Source organism: Nerophis lumbriciformis, linkage group LG14 (assembly GCF_033978685.3).
Source record: "Nerophis lumbriciformis linkage group LG14, RoL_Nlum_v2.1, whole genome shotgun sequence".
NCBI classification, from domain to species: Eukaryota; Metazoa; Chordata; class Actinopteri; order Syngnathiformes; family Syngnathidae; genus Nerophis; species Nerophis lumbriciformis.
The window spans coordinates 22,931,324-22,951,392 of NC_084561.2; the positions used below are offsets into that span (position 1 = coordinate 22,931,324).

Consider the following 20,069-nt stretch of genomic DNA (forward strand, 5'->3'; position numbering starts at 1 on the left):
CCAAATAATAGCCTGACACATTTAAACATTTATTTTTGTCAAATGAAAGACTATTGAAGTTTTTACTTTTTGAAAATAAATACAATTTACAAAGGGTGGTGAATCATTTTGAGCGCAACTGTGGATTAATGTACACAACAGAAATGACTTCATTTCATATAAAAATCCCATATGATGTAATGTACAAACCAAAAGTTTGGACACACTCTCTCATTCAATGCCTTTTCTTTATTTTCATGACTATTTACATTGTAGATTGTCACTGAAGGCATCAAAACTATGAATGGACACATGTGGAGTTATGTACTTAACAAAAAAAGGTGAAATAACTGAAAACATGTTTTATATTCTAGTTTCTTCAAAACAGCCACCTTTTGCTCTGATTACTGCTTTGCACACTCTTAGCATTCTCTCCATGAGCTTCAAGAGGTAGTCACCTGAAAGGGTTTTCACTTCACAAATGTGCTTGAAGCTCATCGAGACAATGCCAAGAGTGTACAAAAAAGTAATCAGAGCAAAAGGGTGGCTATTTTGTATAAACTATAATATAAAATATGTTTTCAGTTATGTCAAAAAACTTTTTTTTGTTAAGTACATAACTCCATAGTTTTGATGCCTTCAGTGACAATATACAATGTCAATAGTCATGAACAAAAAGAAAACACATTGAAGAAGGAGAAGGTGTGGCCTGTACTGTATATATATATATTATATTATTATGATATAATGTACATAATACAGGGGTGTCATAACCATGTGTTTCCATTTCTGCTGTTTTTTTTTGGTATTTACAAATTTCAATCTTGTGATTTTTTTTCCTAAAATATTTTGACTTTATTCTTGTAATATAACTTTTTCCCAACCTCGTTTTGTTGAACATGTTATGACTTAAAAAAAAGAGGCTTAATATTTAAATGTAATGCTTCTAAAAATTATTCTCCCACTCAGAATAGAACAACTTTATACTCATTCAATTTTTTTGACGTAAGATTACAATTACGATTTCTCGTTGATAAACACCGAATCTGAAAATGTCAATAAGCTTGTTTGCCTAAGCGACTGCTTCAAGAAAGCGTACTTGCAAACGTAAGTGCACTAAGTTATGTTTAGGGGTGTGTTTGTTACATTTTTAGTGTACATCAGAAACTTGCTTTCTACAATATTATTGAAGAATTGGTCAAAATTTGCATTTCACACTAAACTTGTACCAAGGTTTGGGCGAATAAATGACGTACATTCAAATAAAACATTTAAAAAGTGTTTGTGTGTGACATTCTGATAGTAAAACTGCATTTGTGACTTTTTAAAAGTTATTTTAAGTTGTGGAAGCAAGTATTTAACAGCAATTACCATGATTAATCAACATTTTAAAATTATTCACATGATTCTTTTCAACATTTGAAAGCACTACTGGGTTTTTTGTCTTCTAATTTTATTTTTAGCACGTGCCAAGGGTCAACAAGGAACAATAACAGCTTGCAGCATTTTACTGTAACAGTTGGTTCCATAAAATACAATAACACTAAATAAACAGGGGGCATGGGGCCAAGCACAGGGGAGACACTGGACTTTTGCAAAGTTTTAAGTGTTTTTTTCTGCCTTTTAAATAAGTAAGTTAGAAAAACAGACACAATAAATGTTATTATAAGTTTAATACACCCGTGAAAGTGAATCAAATTAAGAATGTCTAAAACTACCAGAACTCCCTATTAAAAATGCTTGGATAGCAAATGGAACACTTTACTCAAAACAGAGTTCATAACATCATCAAAGCTCGCCTTTAAGCATTCAAACGCAGCATCAATATTTTGGAGCCAGGATGAGGTGAAAGAAGAAAGGTCAAAATATAATAAATCAGCATAGGAGAAAATGATGTTTTAGCTTCACTTTAGCAACCCATTGTCCATAACTGTGGTGTGTTCAAAGACCCTTGATCAAAGTTCGAACTAGTTTTTAAACACGGTGGCTTATTTCCCAGGAGATGCACTGATAATAAAATAATCATGATAATAATAATGTACTATTACGATTCAGGGCAGCACGGTGCAACAGGGGTTAGTGCATGTGCCTCACAATACGAAGGTCCTGAGTAGTCCTGGGTTCAATCCTGGGCTCGGTATCTTTCTGTGTGGAGTTTGCATGTTCCCCCCGTGACTGCGTGGGTTCCCTCCGGGTACTCCGGCTTCCTCCCACCTCCAAAGACATGCACCTGGGGATAGGTTGATTGGCAACACTAAATGGGCCCTAGTGTGTGAATGTGAGTGTGAATGTTGTCTGTCTATCTGTGTTGGCCCTGTGATGAGGTGGGGACTTGTCCAGGGTGTACGACGGCTTCCACCCGATTGTAGCTGAGATAGGCTCCAGCGACCCCAAAAAAAAAAGGGACAAGCAGGAGAAAATGGATGGACTATTACGATTCATAGATGATAATTTTATCAGTATCAGCTAATCTCCACTTTATATTCTAAGTAAAGGAAAACCTTACAGATTTATAATCTTATTTAAGTGAATAATGGCAGGTTATATAACTATTTAAATTCATATTTTGGTCTCTATATATTGAATTTGTTGGCACTTTTTTGTAAAAAAAAAAAAAAAAAGTTTTTAAATCATTTTTAAACAAAGCCAAGTCATTGGGGAAGGGGGGGTTATCAAGATATGTTTGAAAAATGTTAATCCCATCATTAAAAAGTCAAAAACCTACAATAATTAATAGAGATGTCCGATAATATCGGCAGGATAAATGCGTTAAAATGTAATATCGGAAATTATTGGTATCGTTTTTTTTATTATCGGTATCTGGTTTTTTGGGGTTTTTTTATTTTTATTAAATCAACATAAAAAACACAAGGTACACTTACAATTAGTGCACTAACCCAAAAAACCAAACAAAGTGCATTATTTTTTTGAACATGCCTCAAAACAGCAGCTTGGAATTTGGGACATGCTCTCCCTGAGAGAGCATGAGGAGGTTGAGAGGTTGACGGGAATGAGGGGGGGGCGGGGGCGTCCCAGAAGAGTTATTGCTGCAAGGGGTTCTGGGTATTTGTTCTGCTGTGTTTATGTTGTGTTACGGTGCGGATGTTCTCCCGAAATGTGTTTGTCATTCTTGTTCGGTGTGGGTTCACAGTGTGGCGCATATTTGTAACAGTGTTAAAGTTGTTTATACGGCCACCCTCAGTGTGACCTGTATGGCTGTTGACCAAGTATGATTGCATTCACTTGTGTGTGTGAAAAGTCGTAAATATTATGTGATTGGGCCGGCACACAAAGGCAGTGCCTTTAAGGTTTATTGGCGCTCTGTACTTCTCCCTACGTCCGTGTACACAGCTGCGTTTTAAAAAGTCATAAATTTTACTTTTTGAAACCTTTTTGAAGCATTTATCGGCCGATAATATCGGCAGTCCGATATTACCGGACATCTCTAGTGCTAAGCCCTAATAAATTGTTGAAAACAAGGATGAAAAATACTCAAAAATAGTAATAAATAGATGAAAATGAAAAGACCTAGTGGTTTGAGTGTCTGCCCTGAGATCGGTAGGTTGTGAGTTCAAACCCCAGCCGAGTCATACCAAAGACTATAAAAATGGGACCCATTACCTCCCTGCTTGGCACTCAGCATCAAAGGTTGGAATTGGGGGTTAAATCACCAAAAATGAATCCCGGGCGCGGCCACCGCTGCTGCTCACTGCTCCCCTCACCTCCCAGGGGGTGAACAAGGGAATGGGTCAAATGCAGAGGGTAATTTCACCACACCTAGTGTGTGTGTGACTGTCAGTGGTACTTTAACTTTAACTTAATGTGAGAAAACAGCAAACCACAAGGACTGTACGGTCCAAAAATAGAGGAAACCACCTTGAGTGTCTCCCGGCCAAGTCATTCCGGTACATTCCTTCATTTAATGAGGTGGTATTCTCATCACGCCGCAGTAATAATTAAGTGCTTTAGATGCTCCGCAGTGATCTTCCTCACTTTTTTTTTCTGTCACGAAGAGCACATTTGCCCCAGAGCTCCTTTCAGCTTCCAAGTGGGTGTCTATGGCGGCGTGCACGGAGCGTGCGCGGGAGGAAATGATCTTACTGTATTCCTCCGGGGCCCGTTCACGTGAGGCTCATGTATGTGCCTGCATCTCTATCCTCACCTTTTGATGTGTTGTTGAGTCACTCACATAGCACTGATGGGCTGAGGCACTCCTCAATGAGGACGCTCATGACCCATGCACGCAACACTGTGCTTGTGTGTGTGTGTGTGTGTGTGTGTGTGTGTGTGTGTGTGTGTGTGTGTGTGTGTGTGTGTGTGTGTGTGTGTGTGTGTGTGTGCGTGTGTGATCTGTAAATACAGCAGACTCCATGTGTTGAACGATATTTGACTGCTGCAGTTGAAGCCGTGAAGTATTAACTTTTCTCTCCCCGGGGCAACCGTCTAGACGGAGCAGATAAGGAAATTAAAAAAATTCCATCCTAAAAAAAGCATTGGTTGTCATAGCAACATCACAAGAGGTAGAGTAAATCAAAGGATTATAGATTACTATACCTATTTACTCTGGGCTTCATATCCTAGCCGTTTTGGGTTTTTTTTCTAATTCGCGTCGAGCCATCGATGAGTCTTCCAAAGTTCACGAGGCCGCAGATCAACATGGAAAGTTTCCCCCCCACTTCCTGCCGTGACAAACTTCACTTTCACTCACTCACCAAAAGAGGAAAATCCTCAAATCACTGACGTAAAAATTTCAGGAATCACCAATGACCACGCAACCCTGACCAGTCACATAAATATTTCCACCCTGAGAGGAAGACCATGAATCAGCACATGCGCACACATATGTACACACACACACACACACACACACACACACACACACACACACTGGACGACCAACGTGGAAATTTCCCAGCTCATTTCCTCCCGGGAGGAAGTCATATCAGACATTACGCAGAACGTACTTGGTGGGGATTCTTTGCAGAATATGAATAAAGTTACTTCATATTGTTACAAAAATGCATAAGCACTACAGCAGGGATATTCCACTAAATTGCTTTGGGGGCCACAGTTACAGAAAGCTAAGGCGGAGGGGCTGGACTTTCCCCTTCACTATTAGTCTTATTTTGTGTACAGTGGAACCTCGATTTACGAACTGGTTCCTGAACAGGGTTCGAAAATGGAAACACTTATATATTGAAGCAGTTATTTTTATAGTTTCATTTTGAAAAGAAAACTAACTTTACACACTTTTTTTTTTTGTTTTTTTGCTGCAGCTGTTACATACAGGTAAAAGCCAGTAAATTAGAATATTTTGAAAAACTTGATTTATTTCAGTAATTGCATTCAAAAGGTGTAACTTGTACATTATATTTATTCATTGCACACAGACTGATGCATTCAAATGTTTATTTCATTTAATTTTGATGATTTGAAGTGGCAACAAATGAAAATCCAAAATTCCGTGTGTCACAAAATTAGAATATTGTGTAAGGCTAATACAAAAAAGGGATTTTTAGAAATGTTGGCCAACTGAAAAGTATGAAAATGAAAAATATGAGCATGTACAATACTCAATACTTGGTTGGAGCTCCTTTTGCCTCAATTACTGCGTTAATGCGGCGTGGCATGGAGTCGATGAGTTTCTGGCACTGCTCAGGTGTTATGAGAGCCCAGGTTGTAGTGGCCTTCAACTCTTCTGCGTTTTTGGGTCTGGCATTCTGCATCTTCCTTTTCACAATACCCCACAGATTTTCTATGGGGCTAAGGTCAGGGGAGTTGGCGGGCCAATTTAGAACAGAAATACCATGGTCCGTAAACCAGGCACGGGTAGATTTTGCGCTGTGTGCAGGCGCCAAGTCCTGTTGGAACTTGAAATCTCCATCTCCATAGAGCAGGTCAGCAGCAGGAAGCATGAAGTGCTCTAAAACTTGCTGGTAGACGGCTGCGTTGACCCTGGATCTCAGGAAACAGAGTGGACCGACACCAGCAGATGACATGGCACCTCAAACCATCACCCAACCATGCAAATTTTGCATTTCCTTTGGAAATCGAGGTCCCAGAGTCTGGAGGAAGACAGGAGAGGCACAGGATCCACGTTGCCTGAAGTCTAGTGTAAAGTTTCCACCATCAGTGATGGTTTGGGGTGCCATGTCATCTGCTGGTGTCGGTCCACTCTGTTTCCTGAGATCCAGGGTCAACGCAGCAGTCTACCAGCAAGTTTTAGAGCACTTCATGCTTCCTGCTGCTGACCTGCTCTATGGAGATGGAGATTTCAAGTTCCAACAGGACTTGGCGCCTGCACACAGCGCAAAATCTACCCGTGCCTGGTTTACGGACCATGGTATTTCTGTTCTAAATTGGCCCGCCAACTCCCCTGACCTTAGCCCCATAGAAAATCTGTGGGGTATTGTGAAAAGGAAGATGCAGAATGCCAGACCCAAAAACGCAGAAGAGTTGAAGGCCACTATCAGAGCAACCTGGGCTCTCATAACACCTGAGCAGTGCCAGAAACTCATCGACTCCATGCCACGCCGCATTAACTCAGTAATTGAGGCAAAAGGAGCTCCAACCAAGTATTGAGTATTGTACATGCTCATATTTTTCATTTTCATACTTTTCAGTTGGCCAACATTTCTAAAAATCCCTTTTTTGTATTAGCCTTAAGTAATATTCTAATTTTGTGACACACGGAATTTTGGATTTTCATTTGTTGCCACTTCAAATCATCAAAATTAAATGAAATAAACATTTGAATGCATCAGTCTGTGTGCAATGAATAAATATAATGTACAAGTTACACCTTTTGAATGCAATTACTGAAATAAATCAAGTTTTTCAAAATATTCTAATTTACTGGCTTTTACCTGTATACTGTAATATTGTACATAGGATTTGTTATATATTCTATATATTATATTTTAAAAAATATATATCATATTATGATATATCAGTATATAATATACTGTATATAAAATATGTAAATATTACATATATGCAGTGGCGGGCAGTGCGTTTCCCACCGAGTGTCACGGCGAGGTTGCAGCTTACTGCACGGTTCGTTCTCCCAGGAATGCAGAAAGGACAACTCCGGACGAAAGCGTGAAGGTAGGAAATGATTTAAGTCTCATTAATCATCCAACTTACAAAATAACAGGCAAGCAACAAAGGCAAGCGTGTTGCACGGGAAGCTAAGGCAAAAACTTAGCACAGGAAACAGAACTATGGACATGGAACACTCACAAAACTGTGGCATGAAACAAGACTTACGTAGTAGGTTGCGTGAAGCAAACAATGACGCCAGACTGAGCGTGGCGAGCAAGGTGACTAAATAGCTCTCTGATTAGTGGTTGACAGCAGCTGAGCGTGCAGACCACTAACCAGAGGCAGGTGAATCCAATTAATCCCCATGGAAACTAAAACAAACAAGGGTGCACAAAAAACAGGAACTATGGAGTCCAAAACTAACAGAACATAACAAAACATGATCCAGGCCACGGATCATGACACCTAGGCCTTCAGTGATGTCCTGTGTCCAAAGATTACCTCTCAAAATACCATAATTGATGTCACCGCATGACCATTGCTGGAGAAATACTATACAGGAAGACATTTACGCACTACTGGGCATTGAAACACCTCCAACAGTGTACAGAACGGGTTATTTTCTGGCGCATTTAAAAATCAATAAACCTGCTTCAGCAAGTAAAACACATCTTATGCGGTACTGTCAAAATTTTAAATTGCAAAAAACATATTAAACGTGAAAAAATAAAGAAATAAAATATCTGAACTCAAAACCTGTCAATCCCATTCGAGCTTCCGGGGTTGGCCGACATTGTCTGACAAGATGTAGATCCTCTTTAAATATCCTTTTTGAAAATGGCCTTGCAAATACATGTGTTGTCTTGTCTAATAATAAAAGATGCAGACGAGGCGTGCTGGCTGACTTCTTAAAGTTTACTCCACAAGGTGCTCATCAAAAACCCATCCATCCATCCATTTTCTACCGCTTATTCCCTTCGGGGTCGCGACGGGCGCTGGAGCCTACCTCAGCTACAATCGGGCGGAAGGCGGCGTACACCCTGGACAAGTCGCCACCTCATCGCAGGGACAACACAGATAGACAGACAACATTCACACTCACATTCACACACTAGGGCCAATTTAGTGTTGCCAATCAACCTATCCCCAGGTGCATGTCTTTGGAGGTGGGAGGAAGCCGGATTACCCGGAGGGAACCCACGCAGTTACGGGGAGAACATGCAAACTCCACACAGAAAGATCCCGAGCGCAGGATCGAACCCAGGACCTTTCGTATTGTGAGGCAGGGCAGACGCACTAACCCCAAACATCCCTGGCTAAACGCGGCTACTGCGCATGCTCTTCACTACTGTGGCATGCTGGGTAATGGAGTTCTTATGTTACTTAGCTCATAACATCACAATATATATCTGCCTTAGGCCATCTAGAAGGCCTTACTGACAACATCACATGGACAAAGATAAGACCTTCTGGAGGAAAGTTCTGTGGTCAGATGAAACAAAAATTGAGCTGTTTGGCCACAATACCCAGCAATATGCTTGGAGGAGAAAAGGTGAGGCCTTTAATCCCAGGAACAGCATTCCTACCGTCAAGCCTGGTGGTGGTAGTATTATGCTCTGGGCCTGTTTTGCTGCCAATGGAACTGGTGCTTTACAGAGAGTAAATGAGACAATGAAAAAGGGAGGATTACCTCCAAATTCTTCAGGACAACCTAAAATCCATCAGCCCGGAGGTTGGGTCTTGGGTGCAGTTGGGTGTTCCAAGAGGACAATGACCCCAAACACAAAGTGGTAAAGGAATGGCTAAATCAGGCTAGAATCAAAGGTTTTAGAATAGCCTTCCCAAAGTCCTGACTTAAACGTGTGGACAATGCTGAAGAACCAAGTCCATGTCAGAAAAGCAACAAATTTAGCTGAACTGCACCAATTGTGTCAAGAGGAGTGGTCAAAAATTCAACCAGAAGCTTGTGGATGGCTACCAAAAGCGCCTTATTGCAGTGAAACTTGCCAAGGGACATGTAACCAAATATTAACATTGCTGTATGTATACTTTTGACCCAGCAGATTTGGTCACATTTTCAGTAGACCCATAATAAATTCATAAAAGAACCAAACTTCATGAATGTTTTTTGTGACAAACAAGTATGTGCTCCAATCACTCTATCACAAAAAAATAAGAGTTGTAAAAATTCTTGGAAACTCAAGACAGCAATTACTTTACAAGTGTATGTAAACTTTTGACCAAGACTGCATGTGTACATACACTATATTGCCAAAAGTATTTGGCCACCTGCCTTGATTCACATATGAACATATGAAGTGCCATCCCATTCCTAACCCATAGGGTTCAATATGATGTCGGTCCACCTTTCGCAGCTATTACAGCTTCAACTCTTCTGGGAAGGCTGTCCACAAGGTTGCGGAGTGTGTTTATAGGAATTTTTGACCATTCTTCCAAAAGCGCATTTGTGAGGTCACACACTGATGTTGATCGAGAAGGCCTGGCTCTCAGTCGCCGTTCTAATTCATCCCAAAGGTGTTCTGGTTCAGGTCAGGACTCTGTGCAGGCCTGTCAAGTTCATCCACACCAGACTCTGTCATCCATGTCTTTATGGACCTTGCTTTGCGCACTGATACACAGTCATGTTGGAAGAGGAAGGGGCCCGCTCCAAACTGTTCCCACAAGGTTGGGAGCATGGAATTGTCCAAAATGTTTTGGTATCCTGGAGCATTCAAAGTTCCTATGCTGGCTAACATTAGGCTAGAATACTAAAAAAATACTACAAAAATACTAAAACTTTAAAGCTTACATAACAGTCGTAACTACATGTCGTCGCTTATATGCAGTGACATAGCAAGGGGTGTCCCAATTCCTAGGGAAGATTACAAAGCGCTACCCCTTTTTACTTCATTTGGAGGGCTAGTGGTAATGAGTGAGGGGGTTTATTGGGATTGGGACTAAATGTGCCGTAAAAGGACTACGGATGGAAGTTAGCATCGGGCTTAGTGGCCTAGTGGTTAGAGTGTCCGCCCTGAGATCGGTAGGTTGTGAGTTCAAACCCCGGCCGAGTCATACCAAAGACTATAAAAATGGGACCCATTACATCCCTGCTTGACACTCAGGATCAAGGGTTGGAATTGGGGGTTAAATCACCAAAAATGATTCCCGGGCGCGGCCACCGCTGCTGCCCACTGCTCCCCTCACCTCCCAGGGGGTGAACAAGGGTGATGGATCAAATGCAGAGGACAAATTTCACCCCACCTAGTGTGTGTGTGACAATCATTGCTACTTTAACTTTAATCCGGTGCCACCATATTATTCATGTGACTGCACATTGTCGTTTAAATAAACAAAAACAAAACAAAAAACAAAGCGCTTTAAATGAAATTTTATTGCAAAACTATTTCTAAATAATTTTAGTGCTTGTCTTAAAAGTCGGTGGCACTGATGTCGAATCCCGTTCGAAGTAGATTTGGGAGGATTTAAAATGTTGTGTTTTAATTATGTTAAGTTTTATTTTCTTCCCAAAAAATATTATTAAACATATCCCCATCAATGCATCAAATTTGATTCAAGTTTAATTTGTTTTTTTAAGTATTATAATTTGTAAAAAAAATTAATCGATGGAGGGGAATGAAATTCAGATCAAATACGGCTTGAACAACAATTTAGCCTGAATTCATGCAGGAAATAATTAAAACTCTGACACTACTCATCACTTTTCTGCACAAAATGGCACAAGGGAAAAATATTTATAGGCTATTCAATATGTTTTAATAAAATGTGTTTAACATGCTTCCGAAGGTTGAGTAATTAATAACATTGTTTGCCTTTCTCCCAGTCATGTTAAAAAGTGGCAGTTATTAAGTAGAACAACGCTTTAAACTTGTTATTGTATATTTTTGGAAGCTTCAAGATTTGTTACTTAAAAATTAGAATTAGGGTTTGCAATATTTAGGTTGAAACAAGTGAAATATGAATAATTATTTGTTATTCTTACTTAAGGAGTCCTTGGAATATTTTATCTCCTGTAAAGGGTTTGTGGTCCTACAAAGTTTGACCACACCTGGTAGAGAGCAACTGTTTAGACTTTAGCAGGCATGTTGTCACAGGAGCAGCTGCAATGATAAACACTTCCTTTTGTGGGGAAACATTATGCACTGAGACTCAAATACAAATCAAACAGAGCAAGACGCTTTAGAGGAATAGTTGATCAGGAAACTGCAATTTAAGTTGTAACCACTGTGATTGATAACGCTGGATTAGGCAGAAAAAAACGTATATTAATATTGTTTAATTAGAATAATAATTGTGTAATATTATATAAGAGTTAATTGCCTTGATCTCAACATTATCATGTCATTCATGGATGATATTAATGCGGTAAAAGTGTTTGGAATAACATCATGGATCAAAACAAATGTCTTTGTCCCATAGATTAAGCACTTTTCAAAATGCACTTTCCCATATATGAAAAGTTGTGGCATGCAATAATATATATAATAATACTATATAATTTTTAAATATATTTTCTCTATTTAATTGAAATTTCTATATAATAAACACACAAATGATAATTTACAATGGTGTTGTATATTGTTGTTGTTCTAATACATTTATACACATTAAATGTATACATATATTTGTATATAATATGTATACAATTTACATTTAAAAATTATTTTTTTTCTATTTTGTTGAAATTTCTATCAATACACAACTATCAATATAATAAAAATGCAAATAGATTTAATTTACATACATACATTTATTTTCTATACACACACGCGCACACACTATATACATATACATATATATATATATATATATACACACACACACGTGTATGTGTGTATACATATATTTATACATATGTGTATACATATATACAGTATATATATATATACACATTTATATATATATATATACATAAAAATGCATATAGTGTGTGCAGAAAATGTATGTATGTATATATATATATATACACACATATATATGTATATATATATATATAATGTATGCATATATATATTTTTTATATATATATATATAAAGACTGGGCGATATATCGAATATGCTCAATATGTCGCGGGTTTGTCTCTGTGCAATATAGAAAATGACTATATCGTGATATTATCTTGCACTTTCTGTTTTGAAATGACATGGATGTTTGTGCCACTGCTTAATAACTGTTTACTAAATACAGTTTTGGTCGATTGACTTAGTTGTGATTTCTCTCTCTGCATGAAAGTTTAAAATGAGCATTTATTAATGCAGTATGAACAAGAATGTTTCAATGTAGACACATAGAATCATCATACTGCTGTGATTATATGCATCAAGTCTTCATTCAAGGCTAAGGCGAAATATCGAGATATGTATCGTGACATGGCCTAAAAATATCGAAATATTAAAAATAGGCCATATCGCCCAGCCCTAATATATATATACAGACATACATTTATCATTTATTTTTCTACACACACACCCACACTATATACATATATATGCTATAAATATGTATAAATATATGTATACACATTACATACACACACACACAATGTATGTATTTATATGTTCAATCAGACTAATCACATTGTCTTCATTTAAGTCTCAGGTTGAGACTAGTACGGATGAGAAGCAACAAGAGTACAACTCTTTCAACTCTTGGTATTTTTATAATTGTTCATTTCAGACATTATTCCTCTAATGTTTGCCAACTTCCCTCAAAATAGCATAAAGACACTGCTTGGTTGCTTATTTTTTAGGCGTGGCTGCCCTCTAGTGGTCACTATGACCCTCGCCTGAAGTTCCACTCTTTAGTCGCTAGGTGGCAATGGCGTGAATGCGGAACCAAAAGCCACACAAGGAAGGAGAAGGCGTCAAGGAACTTCCTGCTTGACAGTTGACTGTGAAAAGGCCGGATATTGAGCTTTAACGGCAGCGCTCTTTGATTTCTGCTCGTCGCCACTTTTCTTTGCCGAGATGTCGAAGAACAATATGTCCGCCCGCTTCAGGCGAGTGGACGTGGATGAGTACGACGAGAACAAATTTGTAGACGAGGAGGACGGAGGAGAGAACCAGCAGGGTCCCGACGAGGCGGAGGTGGACTCCCTCATCAGACAATATCCTTTCCATTACTAGCCTGGTTCTTGCTAGCGTGTGCGGTCAGTTGTATAAATGTTACAGTACAGACCAGAGTTTGGATGGGCAAAGTTTAGTCGTAAAAGGCTGAGTGTAATGCTCGTAATGGCGTGTGCTTGGGCGGCTACATTCGCTTCCTATTAGTTTACAATGAGGCCGGTCACTGCCCAGACTTGCCTGACAGTCACATTCCAGGGATTTCTGCTCCCAGATGAGAACACGCTTAGATGTCATATATAAATGCGCTGCAAGCTAGCATTTTGTCTCCATTTAATTCCGAACTTCTCACATTTATACCACTCATTGTTGACCGTCGATTGAACAATATTTTCGTTTGAACCCCTGCTGAATATTCACCATTTTTTCAGCTCCGAGCAAAGTAAACGTCGAGTTTGGGGTTTATAGGCCTTATAAGGTATGGTAGCGTTGCACTTCCTTGTTGTAGCAGCTTTGCTCCGCCCATCTCGTCTTTTCAGCCTATCAAATGTGACATCCTTCATTAATTCTTTTATGACCGATTTTTTTGTTTTGAATTCAGTAAGAAAAACACTTCATTCTGCCGTGTCATCGTCAATATCTGTTTGGTCATCTTTACATTGTAAGGATAAAATATAGTAAAGAATTTGACACTAATCAGTCTATTTTTTTTTTCAAGTGTACAGTATAAACCGTGTACACAAACATTTGTGGTGGTTTGAGATGGGATTTAAGGCTCCCTGGACGGAGGTGTTCTTTCCAAAAGACTGATCTGTTATAGCAATTTTATTAAACATTTTAAAATATTTTTTATTGAGCGTTAATAGTGCAAACATGAATGTTGTCTGTGTTGGCCCTGCAATGAGGTTGCAACTTGTCCAGGGTGTACCCCGCCTTCCGCCCGAATGCAGCTGAGATAGGCTCCAGCAACCCCCCCCCCCCCCCCCCCCCCGCGACCCCAAAAGGGACAAGCGGTAGAAAATAGATGTATGTATACATGCAGCCATACATACATATACACAGGGTATATACATGTACATACAAGGGAAGACATACTACAAAATAATGTACATATTTTTCTGTTCTATATGTGTAAGTCTTTTAATCATAGTAGCAATCACTGGTTGCAGTTATAAGATAAGATGTGTATTAATTATTTAAATGTACACAATATTATTCTATTGGGGATAATTATTTTGAAATATTAACTATAATTTTATTTTTGTTGTGATTTCATTGGAAACATTCCATAAAGTGGTGCCATATCCCCATGCTTTGACAGTGACATCACGATTTAGGATTTTACCGCATTTTAACAATACCTAAAAAAAAAAAACACAAATAAAGAACAAGATGTTTATATGTATAGACAAAATTAAAAAATGTGAATCTTTCAACGACTCACAATTCGATTCAGAATCGATTCTTCATTCAAAAAAACAATTCTCGCAATATATTATTTGGCATAAAAATTACAATAAAACCTTTTTCAGGTTACAAAAGCTCGTCTTGGCTGCTGACTTAAGCGAGTAAGCGCAGAGATGACCTAAAAATGTCTGTTTGAAATCAATTTATAAAATTTTTAATCGTTTTAGAATCAAATAAGAATCAAGATTCAGATGGGGAGTCTTATTTTTTTCCAGCACCCCTAATAAAAAGTATAAATAAAACTCAAATACAAATTTGGACATAATGAAAATGGGAATTCAAAAATTGTGCTAACCTACCTGGTACTGGTGCGTGTACGCTTAAAGTATTTTACATATTAAAAAAAACAATGTATACGGTAGGGGGGGGGGGGGGGGGGGGGTGTTTGTATATATGTGTGTGTGTATGTATATAACTATATATATATAAAAATGTGTGTGTATGAAAACGGCTTGTAACTGAATCGGTTTATCATTCAAAAGACTATTCGTTTGCGACAATGACAAGTTTGTCGTGTAGAACTGCACTATATCAACAATTATTAATGTTTTTATTTTATGTGATTAAATATTGTAGTTGTCCTTAACACCCATCCTGTACAGGAGACAACATGGCCGCTCTGCACGCCGTCCTCAAGAACCCACCAATCAACACAAAGAATCAGAATGTCAAGGTGTGCTTTTTTGTTGTGTGTGTGTGTGTATATATATATATATATATATATATATATATATATATATATATATATATATATATAAAAATATATATATATATTTTTTTTTTTACACTTGTCTGCTTTGTCACAGGACCGTGCAGAGGGCTTGGTGCTGAAGGTGCTGAGCGCTTTTAAGAGCAGCGACATCGAGAAAGGCGTACAGTCTCTGGACAAGAATGGCGTGGACCTGCTGATGAAATACATCTACAAAGGCTTCGAGAGGCCGTCAGAAAACAGCAGCGCTGTACTTTTGCAGTGGCATGAAAAGGTAAGTTTTGAATGGTTTCATTTACTACTGTATTTGTAATGCTTGCCACAAACACAACTGTAACCAAGAGGAAGTAACGCAGGGTTGTTTGTAGCAAGACACACAATAACGCCGCCGCCATTTCATTATGCTGTATGTAGCTATAGTATACATATTTATGATTTTATTGCCTTGAGTATGGCCGTATACAAGTATATGAATCCAATATCAGCACATACTTTACATTTTTTGTAGTGTGAAATGTTATGGTATGAACAACACTAACATTATGACAGATTTATGCTTTTGATGCAGGAAGTTGAATAATGCGGATACACTTGTTACTGAATATTACTAATATATTTACACCTTTGTCTTGGAGACTTTGTAAGTGATATTCAACTATAATTATTGAATACCTGTTTGTATTGAAAATATGTTTTAGTCTGCAATATTGTCCAATTAAAGACACTTATTACAAATGTCTAGCTTGTGTGCTATTGTTTGCTTAGCTGCTGTGTAGCTGCTAGCTCCTCCTCGCCTAGCTTGTGTGCTATTGTTTGCTTAGCTGCTAGCTCCTCCTAGCCTAGCTTGTGTGCTATTGTTTGCTTAGCTGCTGTGTAGCTGCTAGCTCCTCCCAACCTTCCATGTTTGTTGTGTTCATTACTTTACTAAAATACAAGAAAAGATCAAACTTGTGTGCTTATTGGAGGACATTAAATGTTAACTGTCTGTCGAGCTTTGCACAAGTAAACACGCTGCAGGACTGCTTATATCCGTGCTTTTAGACAGTTTTTTTGCTGATATCTGCCCGATATCTGTTATCAATATCACATCGGCACATATAGTTGAAACTCTAAAAACTAAAATACTGAAAAATGTCAAGTCCTGATTTGTTATCATTTTCATGATCATGGCTTACAGTTTTTGAAAACCCCAAGTGTTCTGGGTTTTTCAATTCACGGTTTTCATGAACTACAAGCCATAATGATCAAAATGATATCAATAGAAAGCTTGAAATATTTAGAGTGGCATGTTATCAGTCTGTCAAGTGTTGGTATCAATCAACCTTTGCACAATATTTATGTATTTTTAGTTTCCCCCTGTACTTAATAGTAATGTATTATTTAAGGGAAAAACAGATTTAAAAGAAGGTAATAATGCTAATAATCCCAATCACTATCTGTGTTAGCTACATAATGCAAAAATAAAAGTTTTCTATAACGCGGTCGTTGGGGTCCGTAAAGTATAGATTGCGTTATTCCCAAGATTTTGTTCTATAGATATCCTTGTTTTTTACCCTTTTCTTTTTCTAAAAAGTTATGTCTTTAGCTTGGTTGCCTAAACCTGCTTGGTGGATAGTGCCCCCACGTGCCGTGACGTAAATGGTGGATAGTGCCCCCACGTGCCGTGACGTAAATGGTGGATAGTGCCCCCACGTGCCGTGACGTAAATGGTGGATTGTGCTCCCATGCCACAGAATGGGGCGGGCACTATCCACCATTAGTTTTGCACATCACTTCTTGTTTTGGGGCGGCATTACCCCTGGGCGGGTTGGGCCGGTTTCCTCTCTGGCCCTGACAACATCCCGAATCATGGCGGCCCACTCATGGTGGTCCTGTGCGAGGTCGCAGGAGATGGCGATCAATCTTGATTCCATCGGCGCAGGCCGACCACCTACAAACTCAAGAGTTCAGAGAAGTCCTCCTTGATCGTTATTGCCCAGGTCTTCAGCTGTCCGCCAACGCGCTTATGCCAGTGAGGCAGTCGAGCCGCCGTTGGAATAGCAGAAGAGGCTGTAGATTCGGGCGTCGATGAAGACAGGAGGTAGTTACACCATCAGTGCGTCGGTCGTCATTGTCAAAGACCTTACCTTCAGCCATAGTTGATCAGTTACCCTCATAGACCACGTTGGACATCACTGGTTTGATTTTTGTTTGTTTTGTTTTTTAGATTTACTGTATACGTTTGTAAATACACGATAAGTTGGTTAATAAACAACGCAATTGACTGATGGAAAAAAAATGGGCGTAAATTCAGCGTCTACGTAGGGCCAGGACACTTAGGACAAAAATAATCACGATTATTTTTGATTGATATTCTAATGACTATTTACACGATTATTCATTGATTTGAAATTAAAACTCAACTTTGAATATAGTATAAAAAAATGGAAATACATTAGTAACGAATAAACCACAACAAGTAAAATGATAATAAAATAGCAATAACAATATATTTAAAATAATTGCAATATAAAAATATACAATTCAGTTTTTCCGTTTTAATAGTTTTTAATTCCGTTTTTTTTGCCTTTTACACTTATTCTACCACCATAGATTGTGTGCTTTTTGTGTAAAATAACATTTTATAAAATGTGAATAAATGCAAAAATTCTCACATTTATTGGTGCAATACATCTTTAGACAATTTTGACCAGTATTTTAGGTCAAAGCGTCTTAATTTTGTAAATATATCTTAAGTACATTATGCTTTATTTGTTAGCGCAGTCGGACTGGATGTGGCGGACCGCGCTATTATTTTGAAGGTCGGCAAGTGTGCTCTGATGATGTTCTCAGTTTGGCGAGTAAAGAGGCGACTCACTTAAGGTTGTTACAAAAAAAAAAAAAAGAGAGTGCCTCTCAAGTTGCGACCAGTGTTTCTATATTGATCTTACATCGACGATGTCGTTCACAACAGCACAAGAAGATGAAATGTGTTGTGGGTGTATGGATTGGTCTTGTTAGCTTTAGCCTTGCAGTTTTAAGCGCGGTATGAAGTGACGGTCTCGACATTGTTTAGTTCAGCACGGGGCGCGGATGAATAGATTGATTGATTGAAACTTTTATTAGTAGATTGCACAGTTCAGTACATATTCCGTACAATTGACCACTAAATGGTAACACCCGAATAAGTTTTTCAACTTGTTTAAGTCGGGGTCCACATAATCAATTCATGGTAGGGGTCAGTGTCAGAAGTGGGATGGAATGTGTCTGGGATTAAATTAGCCCTACCGGACACATTACTTTCCCAAACAAATGATTCTTCTCCTCACAGTGACAACATTTCACTTACATTTATGGCAAATTGCCTGATATTAGTTTGTGTTTATCAGCGGATTCAGTTTCATTGGCCAATTATGTGACTCCGTCCGCGGTTACGTGAAGGTGGAAATGCCATAATTTTTTGCTGAGTTTAGTGTTAATGATTAGGCATACCAGCACTGTCAAATAAAAGTAGCTACAATGGTGACATTTCAATCAAAAATCAGAATACAAATTTGATTAATTGTCCAGCTCTAGGTCCACGGCACGATGGCCTTATATAGAACGTTGTTATATTGCACCGCGCTATATCAAACTTTGTACTGATGTGTTTTTGTTTGCAGGCGCTGGCAGCTGGGGGAGTGGGCAGCATCGTACGAGTTCTGACGGCGAGGAAGACGGTCTAGAGGAGGAGCAACAAACACAGTCCACTCCACACGCTGGGACAGACACACACGACGTAACAGATGGCATAAATGGACTAAAACGAAAAGCAGACCACGAACCCGATAAGATCGCTTCACATCTTATCTGGGTCACATTAGGTTCAAAGAGTTTCATCCTCGTGTTTGATCTCTGCCCGATCAAAATCATGTCCATCACTAAGTGCAAACACATCCAGGCAACATCCACTAAGTGCTCCTAGACTCAGTACTTAAACGCCCGCTGAAGTGGAGGAGGCAGCTCACCACCTCTCTGCAGCCACACAACCCCCCCTCCTGGTACTGTTTATAGAAGCGCTTTAACGATGACTCACCGCTGCGGTTCCGCTTTCATTTGAAACAGAATTCAATTTTTGTCATAACTAAATCCCTACTTTGGTCCAAATTTAAAACCTCTTATGGTACAAATCAGCATTCCTGCATAATAGGTGAGAATATTTGTCTTATATATTGGCCTGTGTTTTTTGCAGTCAATTAAAAAAAATAGTTTAAAATTGGGGATATTTACTCCAATTCGTCTTTATTGTGTTGTGTATTTAAGTTGAAACATGCATCACACAAGCAGTCTGCCTTATGAGGTAGATGTCATTCGTTGCCAAATAAAACAATTTGATTTCACGTCAGTTCATGTATTGGACTTCTTAGATTTATCAACAATAGAAAAGTGTAATAGCTGCAAAGTGTTATTTCTCTGCTCACTAATGTGTGAAGTTCATTCATTGTTCCACCAAAGCTTCACTACGGTTCACTCTTAGTTTTTTATCCCACTCAGAAAAATGGACTCCGAACGGTTAATTTCAACATTAAACATGTTTTCATAATGCAGTAACTGCTATGTGAGTTACATGACACAAATGAGTCTTGTTTCATGTATTTCAAACCGCAGGGCAAAGGAGTCAAGGCAACATACCAAACTGATGTACAAAACTGCCTTATAAAATATTCCTTTTTTATGTTTGTGCTCTTTTTTTGTTGACAAAAATAAAATGGTATGAATGTTGGTTGAAATGGTGAATTTTTCTTCTCATACTATTAAAAGTTGAACTTAA

General features: G+C 38.6%; 2 protein-coding genes across 2 annotated transcripts in view; one reads left to right on the forward strand and one right to left on the reverse strand.

Annotated features, from left to right (window-relative positions):
• The window catches only part of ptgs2b (prostaglandin-endoperoxide synthase 2b), an 87,759-nt gene that overhangs the window by 66,124 nt on the left and 1,566 nt on the right, over positions 1-20,069 (reverse strand). The gene's annotated exons all lie outside the window — the stretch shown is intronic.
• On the forward strand, positions 12,887-20,069 carry arpc5b (actin related protein 2/3 complex, subunit 5B). The gene is made up of 4 exons (XM_072914660.1): positions 12,887-13,148; positions 15,172-15,244; positions 15,378-15,554; positions 18,922-20,069. The coding sequence occupies exons 1-4, from the start codon at positions 13,009-13,011 to the stop codon at positions 18,982-18,984; spliced, it is 453 nt and encodes a 150-aa protein (XP_072770761.1). The 5' UTR covers positions 12,887-13,008; the 3' UTR covers positions 18,985-20,069.

Coding starts and splice junctions, on each gene's coding strand:
- arpc5b (XM_072914660.1), top strand. CDS start 13,009: ATGTCGAAGAACAATATGTCCGCCCGCTTCAGGCGAGTGGACGTGGAT. Junction 13,149..15,171: donor GTGGACTCCCTCATCAGACA/ATATCCTTTCCA, acceptor CCCATCCTGTAC/AGGAGACAACATGGCCGCTC. Junction 15,555..18,921: donor TTTTGCAGTGGCATGAAAAG/GTAAGTTTTGAA, acceptor TTTTGTTTGCAG/GCGCTGGCAGCTGGGGGAGT.